The sequence below is a fragment of the Marmota flaviventris genome, chromosome 4 (assembly GCF_047511675.1).
Source record: "Marmota flaviventris isolate mMarFla1 chromosome 4, mMarFla1.hap1, whole genome shotgun sequence".
NCBI classification, from domain to species: Eukaryota; Metazoa; Chordata; class Mammalia; order Rodentia; family Sciuridae; genus Marmota; species Marmota flaviventris.
In genome coordinates, this window is record NC_092501.1 from 152,803,785 (window position 1) to 152,829,858 (window position 26,074).

The 26,074-nt window shown below is 40.2% G+C and overlaps 1 protein-coding gene across 1 annotated transcript in view; it reads right to left on the reverse strand.

Annotated features, from left to right (window-relative positions):
* Positions 1-26,074, reverse strand: part of Dzip1 (DAZ interacting zinc finger protein 1) — a 66,096-nt gene that overhangs the window by 18,649 nt on the left and 21,373 nt on the right. The window contains exons 10-15 of the mRNA XM_071611593.1: positions 24,245-24,307; positions 18,782-18,922; positions 18,247-18,295; positions 17,041-17,097; positions 12,596-12,652; positions 5,598-5,657 (exon numbers count right to left, since the gene is read on the reverse strand). Coding sequence (XP_071467694.1) covers positions 5,598-5,657; positions 12,596-12,652; positions 17,041-17,097; positions 18,247-18,295; positions 18,782-18,922; positions 24,245-24,307 — 427 coding nt within the window. The remainder of the gene's footprint in view (positions 1-5,597; positions 5,658-12,595; positions 12,653-17,040; positions 17,098-18,246; positions 18,296-18,781; positions 18,923-24,244; positions 24,308-26,074) is intronic.

Here is a 26,074-nt window from a genome sequence, read left to right on the forward strand (position 1 = left end):
ATACAGCAGAATTTTACAAAACCTTTACAGAAGAACTAATACCAATACTTTTCAAGCTACTTCAGGAAATAGAAAAAGAGGGAGAACTTCCAAATTCATTCTATGAGGCCAACATCACCCTGATACCTAAACCAGACAAGGACACTTCAAAGAAAGAAAACTACAGACCAATATCTCTAATGAACCTAGATGCAAAAATCCTCAATAAAATTCTGGCGAATCGGATACAAAAACATATCAAAAAAATTGTGCACCATGATCAAGTAGGATTCATCCCTGGGATGCAAGGCTGGTTCAATATACGGAAATCAATAAATGTTATTCACCACATCAATAGACTTAAAAATATGAACCATTGATCATCTCGATAGATGCGGAAAAAGCATTCGACAAAGTACAGCATCCCTTTATGTTCAAAACTCTAGAAAAACTAGGGATAACAGGAACATACCTCAATATTGTAAAAGCAATCTATGCTAAGCCTCAGGCTAGCATCATTCTGAATGGAGAAAAACTGAAGGCATTCCCTCTAAAATCTGGAACTAGACAGGGATGCCCTCTCTCTCCACTTCTGTTCAACATAGTTCTCGAAACACTGGCCAGAGCAATTAGACAGACGAAAGAAATTAAAGGCATAAAAATAGGAAAAGAAGAACTTAAATTATCACTATTTGCAGATGATATGATTCTATACCTAGCAGACCCAAAAGGCTCTACAAAGAAACTATTAGAGCTAATAAATGAATTCAGCAAAGTGGCAGGGTATAAAATCAACACGCATAAATCAAAGGCATTCCTGTATATCAGCGACAAATCCTCTGAAATGGAAATGAGGACAACCACTCCATTCACAATATCTTCAAAAAAAATAAAATACTTGGGAATCAACCTAACAAAAGAGGTGAAAGATTTATACAATGAAAACTACAGAACCCTAAAGAGAGAAATAGAAGAAGATCTTAGAAGATGGAAAAATATACCCTGTTCATGGATAGGCAGAGCTAACATCATCAAAATGGCGATATTACCAAAAGTTCTCTATAGGTTTAATGCAATGCCAATCAAAATCCCAACGGCATTTCTTGTAGAAATAGAGAAAGCAATCATGAAATTCATATGGAAAAATAAAAGACCCAGAATAGCAAAAACAATGCTAAGCAGGAAGTGTGAATCAGGCGGTATAGCGATACCAGACTTCAAACTATACTACAGAGCAATAGTAACAAAAACAGCATGGTACTGGTACCAAAACAGGCGGGTGGACCAATGGTACAGAATAGAGGACACAGAAACCAATCCACAAAACTACAACTATCTTATATTTGATAAAGGGGCTAAAAGCATGCAATGGAGGAAGGATAGCATCTTCAACAAATGGTACTGGGAAAACTGGAAATCCATATGCAACAAAATGAAACTGAATCCTTTTCTCTCGCCATGCACAAAAGTGAATTCAAAATGGATCAAGGAGCTTGATATCAAATCAGAGACACACCGTCTGACAGAAGAAAAAGTTGGCTACGATCTACATTTGGTGGGGTCGGGCTCCAAATTCCTCAATAGGACACCCATAGCACAAAAGTTAATAACTAGAATCAACAAATGGGACTTACTCAAACTAAAAAGTTTTTTCTCAGCAAAAGAAACAATAAGAGAGGTAAATAGGGAGCCTACACCCTGGGAACAAATCTTTACTCCTCACACTTCAGATAGAGCCCTAATATCCAGAGTATACAAAGAACTCCAAAAATTAGACAATAAGATAACAAACAACCCAATCAACAAATGGGCCAAGGACCTGAACAGACACTTCTCAGAGGAGGACATACAGTCAATCAACAAGTACATGAAAAAATGCTCACCATCTCTAGCTGTCAGAGAAATGCAAATCAAAACCACCCTAAGATACCATCTCACTCCAGTAAGATTGGCAGCCATTATGAAGTCAAACAACAACAAGTGCTGGCGAGGATGTGGGGAAAAGGGTACACTTGTACATTGCTGGTGGGACTGCAGATTGGTGCAGCCAATTTGGAAAGCAGTATGGAGATTTCTTGGAAAGCTGGGAATGGAGCCACCATTTGACCCAGCTATTCCCCTTCTTGGTCTATTCCCTAAAGACCTAAAAAGAGCATGCTACAGGGACACTGCTACATCCATGTTCATAGCAGCACAATTCACAATAGCAAGACTGTGGAACCAACCTAGATGCCCTTCAATAGATGAATGGATTAAAAAAATGTGGCATTTATACACAATGGAGTATTACTCTGCATTAAAAAATGACAAAATCATAGAATTTGCAGGGAAATGGATGGCATTAGAGCAGATTATGCTAAGTGAAGCTAGCCAATCCCTAAAAAACAAATGCCAAATGTCTTCTTTGATATAAGGAGAGTAACTAAGATCAGAGTAGGGACGAAGAGCAGGAGAAGAAGATTAACATTTAACAGGGATGAGAGGTGGGAGGGAAAGGGAGAGAGAAGGGAAATTGCATGGAAATGGAAGGAGACCCTCAGGGTTATACAGTGGAGGGGGTAGAGAGAGAGGAGGGGAGGGGAGGGGAGAGGTGGGGAGGGGGGAGGGTGGAGGATGGGAAAGGCAGCGGAGCACAACAGACACTAGTATGGCAATATGTAAATCAATGGATGTGTAACTGATGTGATTCTGCAATCTGTGTATGGGGTGAAGGTGGGAGTTAATAACCCACTTGAATGGAAGTGTGGAATATGATATGTCAAGAAATTTGTAATGTTTTGAACAACCAACAATAAAAAATTAAAAAAAAAAAAAAAGATCCCTCCTAGTTTTCACACTCCAATATCCTAAAAAACAGCAAAGCTAAATGTGCCTCTACACAACTGTCAAACTCAACAGAAATGTTCCTGTGTTATCTCTTACTAACAGCCATACTGTCTTTTGCAAACTACTGTCAAAATCTAGCTCCACTAGCGTTTATCTGCAAAATGGCACAAGCTAAGGAATTTATTGTTGGCGATTAATCTGTTACCAGCATGCAGACACCATGGAGGTGCTAAAAGGAGGCAATCACTGGTTTTCTACAGCACTTGGGACTTATGTGTTTTCTGAGGTCCTGAGCACTTTCCTGTTTCCCATCAGATCTGTGTCTAAACACATGGGGGGTGGCAAAGATTGTATTCTTTCCCAGTCCAGTTCCCCAGCAACCAGTGATGGCAACACTGATTCCCACATGGTAATGACCAATGATGTCTGCTAGCAATGATCTGAAACTTACATTGGGTAGAAGAACTCTAAGAGCATAGACAGGATGATGCCATGGGTAGAACCTGGAACTGCAAGTCAAGAGAGCCATCTGGGTGATGGTGGAGAGGTCACAACTCCTCTTGAAGACCTCACTCACTTGTTTTTTTTAAATGCACAAACTATATGACCAAGTTCTGGTTTTGAAATTAGGTGACCCTTTCTGTGAACCCCCAAACACATTTCCCAAATTCTTCAAAGAAGAAGGGATTTTATGTCTTGGACATATAACAATACACAAGTAGGACAGAAGAAATATGTTACTTGCAAGTAAAATGATACATCATTATTCAGAACTCAAATAGGGTAAAATTTGTTCATCCTGTTTCTAGGAAGCCAGCAGGGATAGTCGAAAATCACTTAAAGACAATGTTTTAAAGCACCGTTTTCTTTCACCTATAGAGACAGTGGCTGCTACTCAGTCCGGTTAAATGCTGTCAAGTGGACCATGCACCCCAAGGTTTCCATTTTTTCAAGAGATGTCAGAAATTAAGATATTCATGCAAAATAATGACAACTGATAGTAAAATCATTTCCAATAGTGTAGCTCAAACAAATATCAGCCTGTCCTTGCAGGCCTCAAGTTCAACATCTGGGCTATGGCCATCCTGAAGGCTGCTCAAAATAATTGCTATCGGGCTGGGGATGTGGCTCAAGCGGTAGCGCGCTCGCCTGGCATGCGTGCGGCCCGGGTTCGATCCTCAGCACCACATATAAACAAAGATGTTGTATCCGCCAAAAACTAAAAAATAAATATTAAAAAAAAAATTCTCTCTAAAAAAATAAAATAAAATAAATAATTGCTATCGACAACTCCTCCTTCTTTCTCTGACAATGCAATAAGCAAACATCCCCTAAAAGGGGGGCAATATCTTTCAAAGACATGCTCATTAGAGTACCCACAAATTCCTCTCAACAACTTTGTATGGCTTTATTACAATTTAATGTATCTATACTCTTGTTTCTAAAATAAACAGATTTCTAAAACACTTTAACAGCAATGACAAAGAAATTTAAAAGAAATGAAGCAACTAAAATAAAACTTTTCAAAATAAGTGCTAACTATGAGTCAATACTTAGGAAGATATGATATCCTAAGCCACTCTAGCATAGAGAAAGTCAAGACAAATTGCAAAGGCACACAGAAGCAATATAAACAAATTCCATTAAAATACTTTTAAGGGCTGGAGTTGTGGCTCAGCAGTAGAATGTTCTCCTAGCACACGTGAGGCCCTAGGTTTCAATCCTCAGCACCACAAAAAAAAAATAAATTAAATAAAGGTACAACTGCAAAGTAAATATTTAAAAATATATATTTTTAAAAAGGACTGATGATTAACATGGCAAGCCCAAGACTTGAAAATATACATTATGTAAATTTTATGAAACTCCTGATTTAGTCAATTCTGTTTGTAGCCTTGTTAAAAGGTATTTTTGTAAAATTCTAGAGAATATAGGCACTAATAAGCAATATTGAGTTTTTTTTTTTACTTCTCTTCCTGTACAAAAATGACAAAACTAGAACCTGTGTATGTGTTACCAATTTGCTTTCTCCTAAGGAAGTGATATTTGGTAAAGTATTGTTAATAAGGAAAAAATTATGAAAAACTGATTCAAACATAAGAGTTTTCAGGATCTACTGCCCTAACATTAAGAAAATATGCAGTATAATTACACATTTTTTCATAAACTTCAAAAATTAAATCATAGAAAATAATTTTTACAACTGCCAAATAACTGAGTAAGCAGTAGTAACTTTAAATCTCCCCAAACCTGTGACAGCTCTTATTCTACCAAGAAGATATTATTTTACACATAAATATTCTATATCCAGAGTTTAGATAATATGCTTGTCTTCATATTTAAAAAAAATTTGGAAATAGCCACTTTATCCATTCATCCCAGATTCATAGTATGAGAAATCACCACTCTGGAACAAATATTTCCCCATCATCTGGTATACAGCATGTGTGTCAGCTTGTCATCTGATCAGAAAATATCTGTATTGAAATAAAGACCTAAATTTTTTTATTTCCAAGTTCCTAACACAGGAAACTTATTCATCTGTTTGCATAAGATTTTACTCTTGCAAAGCATTAGAGGAATAAGGTAACAGCACAGGAAGAATAAGGTAATAGCATATTATATGTAAGTTGAAAATGTAATTCAAATCTACATGTCTTCCTGATTTTAATACAGAATTAGAAATTAGGATATTCATGCAAATATAAACCACTGGCACGTATTCTCAGGGCTTGAGTTTTAGCATATACATACAATTTATGCAGATAAACCCTAATCAAGTCCTTGATTACCTTTTTCTTCTTCTGAAAGTTCTTCTATGGGTTCCAGTACATGTGACGAGAATGCCTGTTCTATTAACGAGGAAAAACAAGAACAGGACAACAGTAAAGTCACATTAGTTTCCTTTCAAACCATTTCAAAAGATATAATTCCACCATGTTTTAGTCATGCCTAAATGCCAATAATTTACTGGGAAAAAATATCAAGGCAGTCAGTTAAAACTGGTTACTTTTTCACGAAATCTTCTATATTTTTATGTATTTTCCATTAACTCCACCCTAAGGAAATTATATTTTTAAATAATTAAGTTATGTACATTGCTGGTGGGACTGCAAATTGGTGCGGCCAATTTGGAAAGCAGTATGGAGATTCCTGGGAAAGCTGGGAATGGAACCACCATTTGACCCAGCTATTGCCCTTCTCGGACTATTCCCTGAAGACCTTAAAAAGAGCGTACTATAGGGATACTGCTACATCGATGTTCATAGCAGCACAATTCACAATAGCTAGACTGTGGAACAAACTTAGATGCCCTTCAATAGATGAATGGATTAAAAAAATGTGGCATTTATACACAATAGAGTATTACTCAGCACTAAAAAAATGACAAAATCATGGAATTTGCAGGGAAATGGATGGCATTAGAGCAGATTATGCTAAGTGAAGCTAGCCAATCCCTAAAAAACAAATGCCAAATGTCTTCTTTGATATAAGGAGAGCAACTAAAAACAGAGCAGGGAGGAAGAGCATGAGAAAAAGATTAACATTCAACAGGGACGAGAGGTGGGAGGGAAAGGGAGAGAGAAGGGAAATTGCATGGAAATGGAAGGAGACCCTCATTGTTATACAAAATTACATATAAGAGGATGTGAGGGGAAAGGGAAAAAAAAGGGGAGAGAAATGAATTACAGTAGATGGGGTAGAGAGAGAAGATGGGAGGGGAGGGGAGGGGGGATAGTAGAGGATAGGAAAGATAGCAGAATACAACAGTCACTAGTATGGCAATATGTAAAAACGTGGATGTGTAACCGATGTGATTCTGCACTCTGTATACGGGGTAAAAATGGGAGTTCATAACCCACTTGAATCAAATGTATGAAATATGATATGTCAAGAGCTTTGTAATGTTTTGAACAACCAATAAAAAAAAGTTTTTGGTAAATAAATAAAAAAATAATAATAATTAAGTTAAAGTTTCTCACTCATCAAGCTGGTGTCTGAAAGGAGTCTGTGTGAATACAAAAGGGTACAAATGCAAAAGATTTTCATTATTTATAGAATGTTTTGATTGGATGTCTGAATAGAAAATTTAGAAATAGAAGATGAATGAAAATATTTCATTTGATGGGCAAGTGAAGAAGCGCTGCTCCCAATCTCACTGCAATTTCCGTTGCATTTGTGGGAGATGAGCTCTCTGGGTGACTTTTCCTAGGGAAACATTACCTGCCAGTGGCAGGACTAAAACAAAGCCCCGCCCTAGAAATGGAGAGACATTTCCTTCAAGGCAAGGTCAGATTTGGGCCAAAGTGTAACCATGGTGGTCAGATAGGAGGGTGGTCAGATAGGAGTCGTGAGATAAGGTCAACCAGCAAGTCTGGATTACATGGAGCATGGCTCACTCACCCTCAGCTTGACACAGAGCACTTCCCCATGTAGCATTCCACCTTCATCCCAAGAGAAGGTCATTTCATTCTTATCCCAGGCACCAGAGTGGGCCAGGGGGAACAATGACCAATAGTTACTGAGTCCTCCTTAGGTGGCTAGGCATGGATCTAAGGTATCACGATCTGATCTAACCCTCCTACTTGGAGAATCTGATTGTTAATTTATTCAAATGTATTTTTGGTACTCTTATTTCAGATGGGTGGCTGGATAGATGATAGGATGGAGAGATAGATGAGTAGACAGATTTAGTTATATATAAATGGGCTTCTGTAGCTTGGCCAGGAATCCAGTCAACATATCTAACATTGTCTGTATGGAAGAAATGCATTTTAAACCACTTTCAAATGAACCTTCTACTAAACAGGAGATCACTTTAATTTTGAAATACAGACATGGCTCCTTGAAGGAGCATGAATTTAATTTCATCCAGGAACACCAAAAATGTGTCTTTCAAATTTGTTATTCAGCATCTAGATATTAAAATTGTGCAAACAGGCTATTTTACAAGTTTGAACTACTGAGAATAGAGATTTACAGAGGACAGCTAATTTCAGTTTTTAAAAAGTCACATTTTGTATTTTACTGTACTTCATGAAAATTACAAAAATTATTTATGAGGAAAATCTGGGTAAAATCTTCACAAAATCAGTGAACATGTATTTACTGTCATCATATTAGTAGGACACTCTATGACTTGTTTCTCTAGGGACAGGATAAACTGTCAGAGTTCTGACCTGTTCCCTTCTGTGGTGTAATGGGTAGCTCTGGAGGAAAGTTAGGTAGCTACAATAGGGTTGGGGACATAAGGGTGACCAAACCCCAGTTCCCATGTCAAATGGGCTGAGGCTGCTGCCAGGAAGGAAGCACTCTAATGCTATGCAAGCCACTGTATGTCTCTCATTGCCCCAGTAATTGTCCTGAGCTGAGATCTCTAGGTTGAGAGCTGAAATACTTGGAGGCTTCCAGAAAAATCGTTGTATCAGTCTCCTACCCCCAGAAGAAAGTCTCCCAGACCTCTCCTACCCCTGCCCTCTGTCCCACTGGCTAACTTATGGCTGGACTTCTTATCCCAAACTTAGAAACTACCATTTATCCAGTGTTGACTCAGTAGCTCATGCCTCATTCGATCCTCTAAGAGAGCCATTACTATTGTCTCCATTGGGCAGGCAAGGAAATCTAAGCCCACACTTTAATAAATGGGCTGTGAATCTAGACTCTTTGTACAAAGTTCACGATCTTAGCCATGTAGCTACAATGCGCCCCTGCTGTGCTCTCTTGACATGTCTCCCTGACTTCTCCAAATGGCACCACTGTCCAGCCATTTTCGAAGGTACCACACTCTGAACCCTCCCGTGGCCTGGCCCCCAATCACTGGCTTCACCTTTCTGCCACTTCCACTAAATAGCTGCTATGTTGACTCCCTCTTCTCCAGTCTCATCAGTACGGCCCTGATTCCTAGAGGAGGAAAGTTATATTCAAGATCACCAACATCCCAAGCTGGTCTCCTCAGCTTTGATTCTTTCATCTGCTCTGGTCAGGCCCAGTTTCCTGTAGCCCAGCTCTGCAGTTCTGCATGCCCAACCTCAGGCACACTCAGCAGCCACGTCCTCCCCCCAAAATAACTTGGACAGCTGCAGGCTGCCATGAGGGTCTCCACCAACCTGATTTCCCTCAAGTCTCTTCTGTGTTCTCTGTGCTTGGCCAAGTAACTAATCTGCACCTCTGTCTAGAGCCTTCCTGTTATCTTTCCCTCCTACTGTTTTCCCTATCTAGGATGCCATCCCAACATGTTTACATTCAAACCCACAATTCAAATGGCCAAATGTAGCTGATCCACCCATCCAGAGTTGCCCGAATGAAGAAAGTTTCTCCCTTGCCAGATACCCATTTAGTTTATCAATGGTTCTCACTCTGTACTATAATATAAGCATTTGGTCTCCTAATATACTTTAAGTTCCCTGGGGGCAGCCTTTGTTTCCGATGCATGCATATCTGTCTCTGTTGTGCCTAGTCTTAGGCTTGCACAGAGGGACAACCCGTAACTATCTGTCACTGCCCAGTGGTCTGTGTTAGGAAGGAAAGAAGGAATGGCATGGGACACTGCTAGAGAAAAGGCATCATTATAAAGTGACATGTTAAACTCTTCTATAAGGAAAAAAAAAAAAAAGCTTGTTAAAGATCTTTTCACACAGGAGATCAGCCACATGCAAACACTTCCCCTTGTAATTAATTACATAGAACCATGATCACCTCAACTGGCAGGGATCAGACCCGACCTCATTTAGAAGATCCTAGTCTGCTAAATAAAGAATTCCCTTCAATAGTGCCCATCCCACTTCCCTGACACTGTTTGGGCCAATGGCACTCACAGAAAGCCATCTTTCTTCCCAGTAAGAGCCACAAGACACCAGAGCTCTAGAATATTCTACTTGTCACATATTGAACAATAAACTACTGCTTGAACAAAGTGCTGTGTTAGGTTTCAGTATCTCGAGATATAAACAATTTATTCTGAGAGAAAACTATGATAGTAATTATAGAGTCTAATAAAAACACTTCATGCCTTTTGAAAACCAATTAGGATACACTTAAAGACTTAGGGCAGCTTCTCCATCTTTAACTTCTGTTTTTGTAGCCCTTGTCTTAGCTACACCACAAAAGTCAGGCATATATAAACCCCTCGTAATCTATACACCAAATTAAAGGAGACTTTTATGTGTAGATAAAACCTAGCAGGTGCCAGTAGGCTTTGGAAAAAATGATTATTTTGCATCCTCACTGCTAAAAGAAGATGGACATTTTGCCTGGTCACTCTAAAAAGGATCCATATTATCAAGCCAATCTAAGCAATTGGTATGAGGGTCGATTTAACAACAAAGTATACTTTTATTTTCTGGGCACTATTATTATTTTTAGTTGTAGATGAAGGCAATACCTTTGTTTTATTTATTTATTTTTATGTGGTACTGAGGATCAAACCCAGTGCCTCATACGTGCTAGGCAAGTGCTCTACCACCGAGTCACAACCCCAGCCCCCCATTATAATACCACAATTTAATTACAACTTCATAAGCAATATGTCTCCAGTGTGAAAATACTAATAAAATTTTGAGACTTTTTTCCCAGTGAAAACACAGTAGTGAATGGCAATTGTGCATGATCATGTTTCACCCTATCGACTGACTTAGAATCAGAACTTACTGTCCATGTTGTCCAGCTTGTGCAGCAAAGTTGAAAGCAGGGGAATTAGCAAAGTTCCCATTTTTTCTAGACCCCCGCCTTCAGGACACCTAATCCTGGCACTGTTGGCTCATGGCAACTGCAATGGGTCCCTTACATGAATCGCCCTCAGCTGGAGAAAGCAGCTTGCCTTCTCCTCAAAGCAGCCCATGTGTGGTGACAGACCAGTGTAGGGGTACAAGTCGCTTGCCATCCCTTGCCTCAGCGTAGGACCATTCTGGAGTGCCCATCTCAGCTCTACAAAGGGATCCTGAGGCCACCACTACTGCTACACGTGGGCTCAACATCCCCCTGCCCAATCCTGTTTCCTCCCACCTGTAAATCTCCACCTGGGAGCTCGTTCCCAGGGATCCATTCTAAGATGGTTAGTAATCATGACATTTTTCATAATGAAGAAACTCCTCAAGGTTCAAAATGGAACAAAAGATGGAGGGCAAATGGGCTAATTTAATGTTATGCAATCATGGTTAACCTCCCCCTGCCCACTGCTGGGAAAGCTGTTGGGTGGCCCAGTGGAAGACATTGCTGGGCCCTGGCCAAGTCACCTCCTATTTCCCACCCATTGACATGCTCACAAATCCACTTTGATCCCAAGCCAAGGGCTGTGGCCCCTTGCCAGGACTGGTAGCATTTAAAACCAGCAATTCAACTCCAGCAGATGCCAGAAGAAGCAATGACGGATTCACACAGCCCTGGGTCGATCATCGGAGGGTCCACACAGAATATGTATGTGCTTTAGAACTGAGAGGTTCCGCAGGACCCTTCAATAAACCCAACAGTTTAACATACTTATTCCATGTGCCCTATCCTGAGCAACAAAGAATATAAAGTCCTTGTATAAGGCCATCAGAAGGCCAACAATAACAGAAAAAAAGCATATGGGTCTAAAGCACACTAAGTTTCAAAGAGAAATGGCAGACCTATCTTACCAAAATCCACCCCGAAAACGGTGGCAACAGAGAAACTGTAGGCCTAACATAAAATAATGTCAAAGAATGATTGCCAAAGATAAATTTCTTGTACATTCAATATTAAAGCAAATTTGTTTATGTCCAACATGCACTTCATCTGCTACCAGTCCAAGGGAAAAGGCCTGTATGTTCTAAACACTTGTACATATGTGATCTGATATCTAGAGAATTTATACATTACCTACTGAGATCAAGATAACTGGTCCACCTGAAATTATCTAAGAGAAAAATCAGGTGAAATCAATAAATACTTCATATGTGAGCTATGGGTAAAAAGGATCATTACTAAGGACCATCATATATGGGTTGGAATAACTGTGAAAAAAATTCCAATTAGATCACAGATTTAAATCTAATCTTTTAAAAGGCCAAAACCCAAAGTATAGTGAAGTAAGTAATTATTAGATTCCAAAGCAATATGTAGGTAAGGCAGGAAAAAGACAGTCCTCCTCCTCTTTTGATTCATTAGTGATATAGAGTTGGCCACAGGAAAAAAATATACTAGAGAACATATTCTGAAAACTGTAAGCCCTTTAATGGTATAAAATGTGAAATTTATCTACAGATATTCTCCCCATCTACAGAATCTTGTTAATAACAATTAGCACCCTTTGGGGCCTGATCCAAGAAATGAATTCTGGCAGCAATTTCATCCAATGAAATTTCATCTCACCTATTTCCTTTGATTTCTCTCACATGTCTTTTCTAGATTTTCCTAACCAATCGCTGAAACTGTTGGTTTAAAAAAGGTGAGTTGCTGCCACACTGAAAGTTATAAAAACAACCACATATGCCCTGTGGCATGTGCTGCTTGGCTGGTCTGGGACCAAGTCACCCTCACTCTTACTCAATACCTGTTACTTTCTGCAAAAATTATAAATAGTCAAAGCACCAGCCAGTTAAAATTGCTTTTGCAAGTCCCACAACATACACAATACTTTATGGTTGGTAGGTATGCTCAGTTTGCAACAACATGACATATTTATACATGTATACATTACCTACTGACATATGAAGGCAGAACTGTTCTGTAATCCCCAGAATGTTCTGCCTAATTCCCTTCTCCCTAGCACTTTGGGTTAATAAGTTACCTAATTCAGGGTGGAAACTGCACATAAAATGCTGAGACTTACCATGTGCCGTTGTTAGACTTGATTTAGCTTCTAAAGTCTGAGAGACGGAGGCATTCACTGAAACAGGATAAGAAGGAAAAAGCTCACTGGCTCTATAGTTTCAGTGTAACCACCCGAACATGACGATGACCAAATTCTCCTCAAAACAGTCAAGACACATACAAGACTGCAAGGGACAAGTGTTTCAAGTGACAGATACTGCACAACTAACCTAACCCAATTTATAAAAGAGATTTATTGAGATTTAACCCCCTTTTTTACAATACATAATTCAGTATATTCACAGGGCTGGTTTTCAGTATATTCACAGGGCTGGGCAACCATAATCACCAACTCATTTCAGAACATTTTCATCACCTTATCCTCTAATACCTGTCCCATTAACCACCATGCCTCATTTCTATCCTCATCCCCAGCCTCTGGCAAAAACTCAATCTACTTTGTGTTTCTACGATTGCCCTTTTTGGATAATTCCTGTGCATGGAACTATACAGTCTTTTGTGCCTAGCTTCTTTCACTTAGCATCACGTTTTCAGGTTCACCCATGTAGCCATGTGTCAATTTCAGCATAAACTTTTATGGCTGAATGACATTCCATTATATAGATAGAACAAATTTTTATTTATTCATTAGTTGATGAACATTTAGGTTGTTTTCAGTTTGGGGCTATCAGAACAATCTGCAATGGATATTCAGGTACAATAAACCAATTTAAAAATCCCCCAATTCCTCAAAAAACTTAGAATGGAGCCACCATTTGACCCAGTTATCCACTCTTCGGTATATACCCAAAGGACTTAAAATCAGCATACTAGAGTGACACAGTCCACATCAACATTCATAGTAAGCTATGGAACCAACCCAGGTGCCCTTCATTAGATAAATGGATAAAGAAAATGTGGTACATATACACAATGGAATATTAGCCATAAAGAAGAATGAAATTGGGTTGGGGTTGTGGCTCAGTGGCAGAGTGCTTGCCTAGCATGTGTAAGGCACTGTGTTTGATTCTCAGCACCACATAAAAATAAACAAAGGTCCATCTACAACTAAAAATGTATTTTAAAAAATGAAATTATGGCATTTACCAGTAAAGGGATGGAACTGGGGAGTATCATGCTAAGTGAAATAAACCAATCCCAGAAAACTAAAGGCTGAATGTTCTTCCTGATATATGGATGCTGACTCACAATAGATGGGGTGGTGGAGGAGTGAAGGTTCACCAGATTGGATGGAGGGGCGAGGGGAAGGGAGGGAGGATGGGAATAGGAAAGACAGTAGAATGAAACAGACATAACTTTCCTATGTTCATATATGAATACACAACCAGTGTAACTCCATATCATGTACAACCACAAAAATGGGACGTTATACTCCATGTATGTATGATATGTCAAAATACATTCAACTATCATATAAAAAGAACAAATTAAAAGAAAGAAAGAAAAATCCTCCAAGCACTGGCTAGAAGACACCATGTGAGGCATTAACACAGCCACAGCCTTTAGACAGGGGTATACCCCCTTCAAGGAAGACCAAATGCTATCTATCTTAAATGTCTCCAGAAAATTAGATGCCTCAGTCTTCCTTCCAATATTTGACAATTCTTACCTAAAGGTCCTCTCTGGATTATTTAATTATTCAGTCTGCTTTCATCTAAACAGTTTTCCTATTAGTTTACTAGCTCTTTTTCTATTAAGATAGATCTTTAATCCTAATCTTATCCTAAAAAATATTGGCAACAACTTTAGTTACCTCCAAAGGATTATATATATTTTTTGTCTTTATAATGGCTACTGGGGAAAGTGTTCCACTCCTAACTGTCTGTAAATTGGTAACAACTCTGGAAACATGGCCTTCAAACTCATTTTCAATTTGCATCATCTAGATCAAGGTTTGGCAAACTACAGCAAACTACAGCCTGTGGTGCATATACAGCCTACTGCTTGCTTTTGTAAATAAAGTTTTATTAAAACATTCATTTAAGTATTGCATGTGGCTGGTTTGGTACTATAAAATCAGAGTTGAGTAGATGCAAAGAGAGTATCTAGCTCATAAAGCCTAAAATGGTCAATATCTAGCTCTTTACAGGAAAAGAAAAAAACAGAACATTGACTCTTTCTGATTTAATATTATTTCAGCTTACAGAATCCAAAGAGCTGATCTTGTTACAATTAATCACATCTGGGTCTTCTTCCTAGCATTTGAATTCAGTCCCTTATGATGGGAGGAGAGTAAATCAGGTCTGAAATGCCTGACTAGGGTCTAAATCACTGTGAGTGCACACTAGTGAGGCCCACCTTACATTAGACATCAGAAATCCTTCATTTTGCTGAGTATGGGTCTGATTTACTTGCTGTACACCTCCTAAACTCTTTCACTTTATGATCTGGATTTTCTGGTCTCAAACTTTAGAGTGAGTATGTTCTCTTAGTAAAGAGAACTTCCCCACCATTCTCAGAACCTCAGCTTTCAGGTCTTCTTCCATGCTGGGAGCAAGACTGGGGACTAGCAGCCCCTCTTGCCTCCTTGTCATGAAGCACAAAGGATACATTCAGGAAGGGATTCTTACATATGGGCTGTAGGTAAATTTTTTTTTTTCTGGAATTCTCTAGAGCCAGTAGCATCCACGCTCTTGACCAAATGCCTCATCAGTAAAATTATCTCTCTGATATACATATTTATTTAAATATATATACTTTTTTTTTTTTTTTTTGGTACCAGGCATTGAACTCAGAGGTACTCTACCACATCCCCATCCCTATTTTGAATTTTTTAATTTAGAGACAGGGTCTCACTGAGTTGTTTAGCACCTTGTGGTTGCTGAGGCTGACTTTGAACTTGCGATCCTCCCGCTTCAGCTCCCAAGCCACTGGAATTACTCTTTTATGTATACTATAAGTATTATATACATTTTAAAACAAGTATTTGAAAAAAATTAAAAGGATGAGTTTAGTTAATATATAAAAAGAAGTTCTAATAATTTCTTTCCTATATCCTAGTAGATCATGTTGTATAACTCACATCATCTTAACACACCATTTAGAGAAAAATCACCCTAACTAAATAAAACATTAGGTTTTTTTTTTTTTTTTTCTGTTTGTGTGTTTAAGTTTAGTTGGTTAGTGAAAAAAAATTCTTTTTTAAACTCCTAGGGAGCCTTATTTATTTATTTGAGAGAGAGAGAGAGAGAGAGAGAATTTTTTTTTAATATTTATTTTTTAGTTTTCGGCGGACACAACATCTTTGTTTGTATGTGGTGCTGAGGATCGAACCTGGGCCGCACGCATGCCAGGCAAGCGCGCTACTGCTTGAGCCACATCCCCAGCCCCTGAAAATTTTTTTATTTGTTTCATAACTGTCTTTTAACCTTTCCTGAAATGTGTGTGTGTGTGTGTTCTTTTGTTTCGAAGAGACAATCTTTTCCTCTCCCAGCCCTTCTCCTGGCACTAGGCCTTCTTCCCTCCCCACTACCTCCTAACCTCTTCAGCTTCGAGGTGTGCCTGAGAACACTGAGTGGTTGAAACCATTTGTATTTTCCAGTCAACAGTACCAAATTTCAAAACATACTCATTAATATTCTCTGGTCATGACACATCCCTCTAGAGATTCCTGGGCCCATGAGGGCTCAGTGCCCAGCCTTGTTACCAGGTCCTCCAATGCACCAAACTCCTGTGCATACACACATCTGTCTTCCTGCCCCATCACCTGCTCCCTTACTTCCCCCACCAGTAGCTCTTTTCCTCACCCTTATTTTCCTGAATGGAAATAAAAATATTTCAGGTACTTAACTATTATTTTTAAAGTTTGTTTCTAAAATCTCAAGAGTTCCAGGAGACAAACCAGATGGTCAAGCTGATCACAAGTAAGGACCAGTGGATACCTATTCAAAGGCTGCAGCAGTGAGAGTCTTGGCCATGCCCAAAGATGGCAGCTACCACTCATGGTCACATAGTCATAGAACAGATCACCCTGGGAAATCCAAAACTATACCCTAGAGTGATGCCAAAGAATTTTTAATCATCCCTTTATAAGACAAATTGCAAAATAATGGTATAACTAACCAAAATCCCCACCAAGATCATGTGACATTTACAACCTGGGTTTCAGAACAAGGTCAAAGCCAAGAATCAAAAGAAATCATTAGGCAATCTCCAAATGCAGTGATTTCCAAAGACAATTCTCTAAAAATAACAAGTAAAAGTTGTGTTTTGGCTTAGCATTTTAAAGATACTTTAGAATTTGTAAATCAATGGATGTGTAACTGATGTGATTCTGCAATCTGTGTATGGGGTGAAGGTGGGAGTTCATAACCCACTTGAATCAAAGTGTGGAATATGATATGTCAAGAAATTTGTAATGTTTTGAACAACCCACAATAAAAAATTAAAAAAAAAAAAAAAAAAAAAGATACTTTAGAGCTCTGGGCCACTGGAAAAACTTACTGGGTATAGCTGGGGCAACTGGCTTGGATTCAAAAGTTTGCCAAGATAAAGAATTCCCTGAAATGGGGGGAAAAAAAAAAAGTTAGTAACAAAAATCACAAGCAATGGAATAAATTTTGGCAGCCCTTACCCTAGTTTTTCTCCCCCAGGAAAACAATAAGTGAAATTTAATCAAACACCTCACCCAACAGAATAAATATATTTAATATGAATCTTTTTTTTTAAATTAAATTTTCTCTAGAAATACTTTCAAATAGTAATGATACCTAAGCAATTATATGGGTACCCCTCACTATCTGAGCTTGCTCTCTTTCAAGAGAAGTTACAGGAAACCATACCTTTTCACCTCCAACCCTTTATCTCAAAACAAGAGGGAAGGAAGCCCCACTAATATACCATAGTACCAAACCCCAGCTGGTGTCTTTCAGGGAGGCAAAGATTCTTTAACAATCCTAGATGTTCAAGAAGCAGGACTGGAATCTTGGTGAAGGAAGCCAGATAGAAGTCAAGCTTTTAGGCTTCATGATCAGGGTACCAGTCTCCCTTCTGGTCTAGCTCTAGGGTGATATGAGATGTATGAGCTATCACTGCTGGTAGTTTTCATAAACCCCAACCAGGTTTAGAACCAACCTTTAACCCCAAACTGCCACAATTGAGAATAATGCAGCAAGTCTTTAGAGTAATTGAGAATAATTAGGTGTTTAATATCAATCATAATGGCTAACACTGAGGAGTGCTAAACAGGTGTACTTTACACATATTCACATATGTTATCCCGTTTAATCCTATAACAAACCTGGTCATTATGGTCATTATTAATATTAGAGCTGAGAAAACTGAGCAGAGAATCATACAGCTATAAAGTGTCAGAGATGGAGTTGAATCCAAGCCACCTCCAGACCCTGTGCTTTAATCACAACTCTGTCCTCTGATATACAATGGTCACTGAGCAGGTTATTATATACATAATTGTATTCTGATATAAAAAAGTGAAACCATTCAATGTGACAATTTAGATTTTTTAAATTCTTCAACTTTCTGGGTTGTGCTAACAGATCTCCCAAATATGAACATAAGAAGACAGATATCCCAAACAGTAAGAGGAATGCCACCTCAGCACCCATGAGCCAGCAGAGCCCATATGCATCTGTGCCCAGAGCACAAGGAAGACACCTCACCTCTAGCAAGGGGATCCCGTCCACTCACCTTTGGGTTCACTGACACTGCTTAATGGTTTACTGGTAAACTCTTTAATCTGCAAAGAAAAACAGTCTTCTAGTGATGCATATTCAAAACTCAATAGAGACAGATGAGATAATGTGTAGATGTGGTTGTTAGGACATTAACTTTTTGCTAAATTATTCAGAGGGTACATGGACCTTAAAAGCACTGAGGCAGCCGGGCATGATGGCACATGCCTATAATCATAGTAATGTGGACTGAGGCAGGAGGATCACAAGTTCAAAGCCAGCCTCAGCAAAAGTGAGGCATTAAGAAACTCAGTGAGACCCTGACTCTAAATAAAATACAAAATAGGGCTTAAATGAATAAATCTGCTCCATATGGTGATTTTTAAATATCTTTAATTTTTTTATATTGTGTTACAAGCAATCACAAGGAGAAAACATTCCACCTTAATTACCATATACAATTTTTAAAAATGCTCTAAACTAAAAACTCATGCTCTTAGGATAAATCATGTTGCTTGAAGAAGCCTGATACCAGGCTATTGCCAGCTTACCTGCTGCCTCTGAGTGATAATCAGTTCGTTTTGCTCCTGGAGTCTCTGGCCTAGTTCTTCTATTCTTTTCTTGTAGAAAACATTGCTTGTATTTAGATCATCTATCATGGAGGTTCGAAGTTTCTCTATATGTGACAGAAGCTGAAAAAGAAATTAAGAAGGGCATCTGTCTGCAAGCTGCTTATTATAAATTCTTCCCATGAATGTGATGTACACCCCTTGACTTGTAGCTGGCCTTGCTATCTGTGCACATCAAGTCACTGAATACATTTCTAGCACTGTGTACCAAGGCCCTGGCTGTCCTAGGTGCTTTATCTCTTCCCAGGGAGCTCATGACCTAAGACAGAACTGATAATGGGAGCAGCTGCTCCAACTTGAGCACAGGACATGAAACAGCAGATGGAGACACAGTGACAAGGTGAAGGCTTCTCTCCCAGAGCACTGCCCACCCTCCTCACTGAGCTCCTCATGTTCCCTTGTGTCACCTCAGCTTAAAAATGAGCGTTTCCTATGCCAGAGAGTACATCTGAATTATTTTTATATTCCCTATTAGCACCCAGCAACAATCCATGCTCTCAATAAATATTTCCTGAGAAATGGAGGGAGCATTGGGAGTTGAGTAAAAGAAGGAGGAAGGAGGAAGGTATGGATGGGGGAGGGGGAAGAAAGGGAGATGAAAGAAACACCAGTAGGTTTATCTTTAGAGACTCAATGCTAGGGAAGATCATATACTGAGCACAAAGAATCCAAGAATTTGTTTTTGATAATTTAGGGGGAGGGTCTTAAAGCAATTTCAATAGTTGTTTAAACAGAGGGGTGAATTCAAAAGTTTGGTGACTGGGGCTAAGGATATTCTAAGTCTGAGGCCTGGACGTGGAGCCAGGTGTGCCAATCAATAGGACTGACAGTATCCGGGTCTGATCTGTGGATGTAAGAGCCTCCAGATCAGCGTTTCCTAACTTGCCTTTTTAAAAATCAACACTCACTATGTGCTAGACACTGTGTGAAGCATTCTGTCTTGCTTCACTCACACCACAAATGTTACAGATATGGGTTTCAGCCTCCTTGCACAAATGGGGAAATTCGAGTCTAGAGAAGTAAAAGAAATGGCCCAGATTCAGACAGCTGGAGCAGGTGGAGCCCAGACTTTAAACTTCCACATCCAGCTCCAGTGTCAATGCTCTCCTTCCCTGCAGGGCATGGTCTCACTTCTCTGAGCCTGGACAAAAACACAGTGGAAGCATGCTGGGAAGATTTTCTGAGTGAAGCTTGAAAAGAACTTTTCATAGCCTGATGGATCCTAAGAATCCCCCTATGGAGGACACTGTCAAGGACTTTCACCTTCACTGTACTTTTATAGACCCCTGGAAGTGCGTCCCCAAAAGCAGTTTGGAAAAGGCTGAGCCAGAAATCAAAAAGAAAGATTAGTAAAAATGGTCAGAGCTCTGGGTGGAGTTTAAGATCTTGGACCCAGATCAACAATTTGAGGAGTCACTCTAAGCCCCCAAAAGCAAGGGAATGCAGGAAAAACTAAGGGATGACATCATTTTGATTCTGGAATTAAGACTAGAAAGGCACTGGGAGAGGAATGTGGAGAGTCTGAGTCAGAAGCTATTTCAAAAAGCATGTGGCCCCCTGGAGCCCATTTTCTCGTGCGCTACCATCTGAGCTCTGCGCTTTTCTCTCTACCCATGCACATCGCCCCATCCGCCTTCCCTTTCATGGCAGGACCATTCTGCACCCTCCCAAGCTTTCAGGTGTATTCTCTGGGTCAAAAGGGTATGCCATCGCTTATCTGTGACTGCCTCTGAACTCTCACCAGTGTTATTTAAAAAAAAGACTGCCAAGAATCTAAGTAAAGCAATAAAAAGCTGGCAAAGGCAATTTCCCCTAAACAGAGAAACACAATATGTGCATTGTGAGAACAGGAGGCACCAATCATGTGGAATAATTAATAGTTAAGTCTTGGGCAGAGATTGCTGAACCTGATTGAATTCACCTCTCTGTCAGGATTTAAGAGAAGGAAGAAAAACAGCTTCTCAACAGCTAGACCAGAAGACAGGGGACAGCGCAGCCTGGCGGCCCTGAGGCCACACACCTCTCTGGGAGCCAGGAAGGCCTGGCCTCCTTCCTCCACGTGCCAACAGCCTATCACAGCTTGCACTGAGAAAGTGTTTGAAATGGCAGCTCATATACAGCTCAGGCTGAAGGCTCGAAACTTCCTGGGACACAGCAGGCTCAGAAGGGGCAAGGATTTTAAAATGCCCCCCATTCAGAAGTAGACCTAAATGGACAGTTGCCTAAACCCAGTGGTACCTTGAAGAATAGGAATTTTAATCATCCAAAACCGAATTGCCTGGGTTGTTGGGGTTTTGTTTTTTTCTAAAATACGCACTCCCAGATTTACCTACTGAATCAGAATCTAATGAGTGGAGCCAGGCATAGGTATTTTAGAAGATTCTTAGGTCACTCTGAAGGGCATCCTTGGTTAGGAACTATGACCTCAGCAACGCGGAAGACAAATCCGTTGTCCTTACAGAAAACAGTCACTCCCCACACTCCCTGCCTGTCCTGTCTCCACTGGCTCAGTCCCTGAAGCATGACAGGTGAGCCAGACAGTGTGGAGTACCAGCCCAGGCCCTGGAGTACACAGGTCTGGATTCAAGTCCAGCACTGCAGGGCAAGGCAGTTTCCTCATCTGCAAAATGGATAACAGAAGGATTAAATATGCGATTACCACAAATACCAATGTTTCCCAGTACTGTGCTGGTCAACCATCACTCAAAACAACAAAAACAATCCTGATCAAGAAGATGTGCACACTTTTGAGCAAGCAAGCATAGGCCAGCTCCAACACACCACCACAGGAACTGAAACAACGGGCCACTTGTACTTCCGTGTGACACAGAGGTACAACAGAAGACACTACTTACACAATGGATCCATGTATGGTGAGGAGCAACTGTCATCCACTGCTGCAGAGGTCCACAGATAAAACCTGCAGGTCAACCCCATCATCCTGACCACATGGGCACTGCCATGAGCAATGCCTCCCTTAGCCCAGTATTGAAAGCCAGCCTAGTGTCCTTCCCACAGCAGGGACAGTACTTACAGACAACATAGTTGACCCTGCTCTTCTGAAACCTACAATTAGTGTCTCTCTGTCTACAGAAACAGGGCTGCATGATCCCCTTGCAGGCAACCAGCTACCTCCATCCTTCCTTCAGCAAGTACTGAATGAGCCCCATCCACATTTTAAACACATTAGTGGATGCTGGGAAGATAAGGGGGAGCTCAGTAGATAGAGCTCTTTGCTCAGAGCAAGGAGAGACAGACAATAAACAAGTAAATTAAAAAAAAAAAAAGATTTAAAATAGTGATCAGAGCTATGTTTGTGAAGTCATGACAATGAGGCCAAGGAGGGTGTGGCAAGCAGGATTCTAACATGGCCCTCAAGAGTATACATGCCCAGAGTGGTCCCTGTCCCATGGGTTGGGTGGAACTGACCTTGTGCTTCTAACAAGACAGCAGAGATGAAGGTTATTTGCAGATATAGCTAAAAATCTCAATCTGCTGACTTCAAGCTAATGAAAAGAAAGATTTTCCTGTGTGCGCCTGTCTTGCTTAGGGAGCCTTTTAAAAGAAGTTCCAGTGTTTTCCAGAAGAGGAGAATGAAAGCAGGAAACTCTCCAGCCAGCCTTCAAGAGGTCGATAGCCATGTTGAGAGCTGCTGTGGACAGTGATAGCCTCTAGGAGCTCAGAGTTTTGACCAAGCATTTACCATGGTGGGCTGTAGAGGAGAATACAGCCCAGCTGCCATTCATTGTCCCTGAGCAGTGGAACCAGCCAAGCCACGCCTGGTCTCTTCTACCATGAAAACTGTGAGATGATAAATGGGTGATTTCAGACCACTAAATTTGTAGTAATCTGCCACAAAGAACAGAAAACTAATCTGAAGGGGAAGAAACCAGCCAGGTGAAGAGCAAGGGGAAGGGCTTTCCATGTGTTAAAAAAAAAAAAACAGAATATTCTAGAAATTATCAGAAGGCCATCATACCTAGAAAGGGCAGGTTTAGAGAGGGAAATAAGCAGTGGTAGCCAGCAGCCAGATTATTTTACCTGCTCTTTAGGGAGCATGTAAAGAAAGGGGAAAACTAGAACTGCAAAGACCAGTTTGGGGGTTCTAGGAATGATGGAGGCTGGGTTAAAGGTAGAGGCTATGGATATGTGGAGAACAGGGAGGCAAGATCCATGGCAGGTCTGCTGATGGCCTGTGACTGGGGACTGAGGGAGAGAGAGGAAACAGATGTTAGTCTGGGGTCACTAGGGTGCCATGTACCACATGGGAACAAGCCCAAGAACTGCATTTTTGACCTGTTACGGCGGAGAAGCCTGAGGACATGTCAGTGCAAGCTGGCTGCCTTACCTGGAGCTCAGAAGGGAGAAATACCCAGGGTACTGTCCACAGACAGCACCATTCCCAAGTTACCCACTGTTCAATCCCTAGGGCAGGGCACTCCATAACCATTTTCCCAGGACTCACCTCAGTCCTCCCCTCAGCTCTTTGTACCCTCACTTCCTACTGTACTACAGTCAAGTACTAACCCCTGAGGGCAGAGATGGTTTCCTCCCTCTTTCAACCCTATAGAGTGCAATCTGTAGAAGATGCTCAGGAAATATCTCCTGAACATTTCCTGAACTGAATCATGGCATTGCTCTTACAATTTCCAGTCTATAAAGACCACCATATGAGTGCATGTGCCTGTCACGTGTGTGTATGAATACTATAGGTTATTTATATGACTAACTGGTATTACAAATAGCAAAAGAAAAAAAATTATGATTCCTATTTCCTTTTCTAGCAATGATACAATTTTGAAATCAGATCAACTAACTTTCCCAGTAAAGTTCCTCTAGAATGTTCTACAAGTGTTTTGTGGAATGTCTTTCTAGGGTCTATAAGAGCAGTAGAAAGAAATTATATCAAGATTAGTAGCTGTGGTTATCTTTGGTATTAGAATTAAAAGTAATTTTAGTTTTGTTACCCATTTCTCCACAAGTGCTAGGTAGACAAATATTACCTTCCTATAAAGAAGTAGATATTCTTTCCAAAAATGATCCACTTGGGGCTGGGGTGTGGTGCCATGGCAGAGTGCCTGCTTGGCCTGTGCAAGGCCCTGGGCTCCAACTCCAGCACCACACCAGATAAACATACAAAAAAGACCCAGTTAGAGGCCCCTGGCTGCTTCTTCTTCTTCTTCTTCTTTTATTTTTTTTTTTTAAGAGAGAGAGAGATGAGAGAGAGAATTTTTTTTTTTTAATATTTATTTTTCAGTTTTCGGTGGACACAACATCTTTATTTTTATGTGGTGCTGAGGATCGAACCCAGCGCCCCGAGCATGCCAGGCGAGTGCGTTACCGCTTGAGCCACATCCCCAGCCCCCCCTGGCTTCTTGATCTTACCCGGCTCTTCTCTTTCTTGTGTTCCTGATGGAGAGCTTGAACTCGAGCCGTCCACTTGCTTTCCTACAAGAGTAAAACCAGTAATGTGTTTGCATTGGTAACACTGAAACCTGCTCAAAATGGGAGTCTACTTTTCAGTGAGTACCTACGAAACCCAACAGTCTGATAAAGTTTTACTTAAAAGTTTTATAATACACATAGTTGAAAATGTTTAAACCCACTTGCCCCTGATTTTAATCATATACTGTAAGGCAGAGTCAGCAAAGATTTCTATTACAGAGCTAATAGTAAATATTTTGGATTGGAAGGTTTTAAGGAGTTTGTCACCACTATGGGTAGTCAGAGAACAGCCACCGTAAGATGTGAATCGATAGATATAGCTGTGATCGAATATAATTTTATTTGCAAAAATGTTAGTTTGCAATGTAAGGGGCCAAAAGGAAACACCAACATTTCTAGGTCTATGGGTTCTGAACTGACAACACAACTCATGCAAAGGAAACAGAAAAAATTCAGGTAGGACTTCAGTATTTCATAACCACTCCCTTCAATTCATGGGAGATACCACTGTGGTCTCTGGCCTGCTGGAAGCAGTGTCAACAGTCCAGTTCAGGCCCCAACTTTTGGTCTCCGACCTCACACTAAGTCCCTCACTAGGCAGCTGCAGGATGAGAGGATTAGGAGAAGGTTCTGCTCTGTACAGGGGAAAAAGTAGACATAAGGATGGAAATTTCTATAGAACGTGTAGTTGATCAGGTCCTGCTTAGTTAGTGGGGGACCAGAGAAAACACTATCAGCTGTTACTGGAGAATGAGTAAGAGGTACTGAAAATAGAGAGGTGACTGACAGGCAGAGAAAGCGGCAGGAGCAAGGCAGGGACAGGATGCTGCGTTCCAGAACAGGAGCTGCTGGGCCCAGCCACTGGAGCATCAGGTAAAGTGAGGCCTGGTGAGAGATGGCACAAGGTGCATGTCCAGAGGACCCACTATGACAGTTATGGATTCTGGACTTCATTTTGTGAAAACTAAAATCATTGATGCATTTTAGACAGGTCAGTGACAGGGTCAACCTGGCTGCAATGGAGAATGTAGATTGGGGGAAGCTGGCAAGACATGAGCACTAAACAAGAAGCATCACAGTCCATATTTCAAAATTATACTTACCTTTTAAAAAATAACAGTCTATTTTTTTTCCAAATATTTTTTGTAGTTGTAAATGGACAGAATGCCTTTATTTGTTTATTTTTATGTGCTGCTGAGGATCGAACCTAGTGCCTCACATGTGCTAGGCAAGCACTCTGCCACTGAGCTCCAGCCCCAGCCCAACAGTCTATTTTAAAAACATAATCCCAAATTCCTAAACTCTAATCTTTGTTTCCTGACTTAAAGAAAATTGCTCCCCTAAACTGCTATGACCAAAATAGCCACAAGAAAGATTAGGCTGATGACGGAGGTTCATTTTCAAATGATTTTAATTATGTCCAAAAAAATGTAGAATATCATCATTTCACCCACGTGATGGTATATTTAAGCTCCCAAAATAAATTCAGGGGCTGGGATTGTGGCTCAGAAGTAGAGTGTTCGCCTACCACATGCAAAGCTCTGGGTTCAGTCCTCAGCACTACATATAAATAAATAAATAAATAAAGGTGTACTGTGTCCAACTACAAGTAAAAAATAAATATTAAAAAAATTAAAATAAAAATAAATAAATTCAGTGCTTCCATATGCCTTTTGACATGAAAATGTAGTTCAAATTGCCATTACGTGAGGGAAGGACTGAAATAAGTTTGCCTACTGTTCTGTATCTACATCCATTAGTCAAAAAACA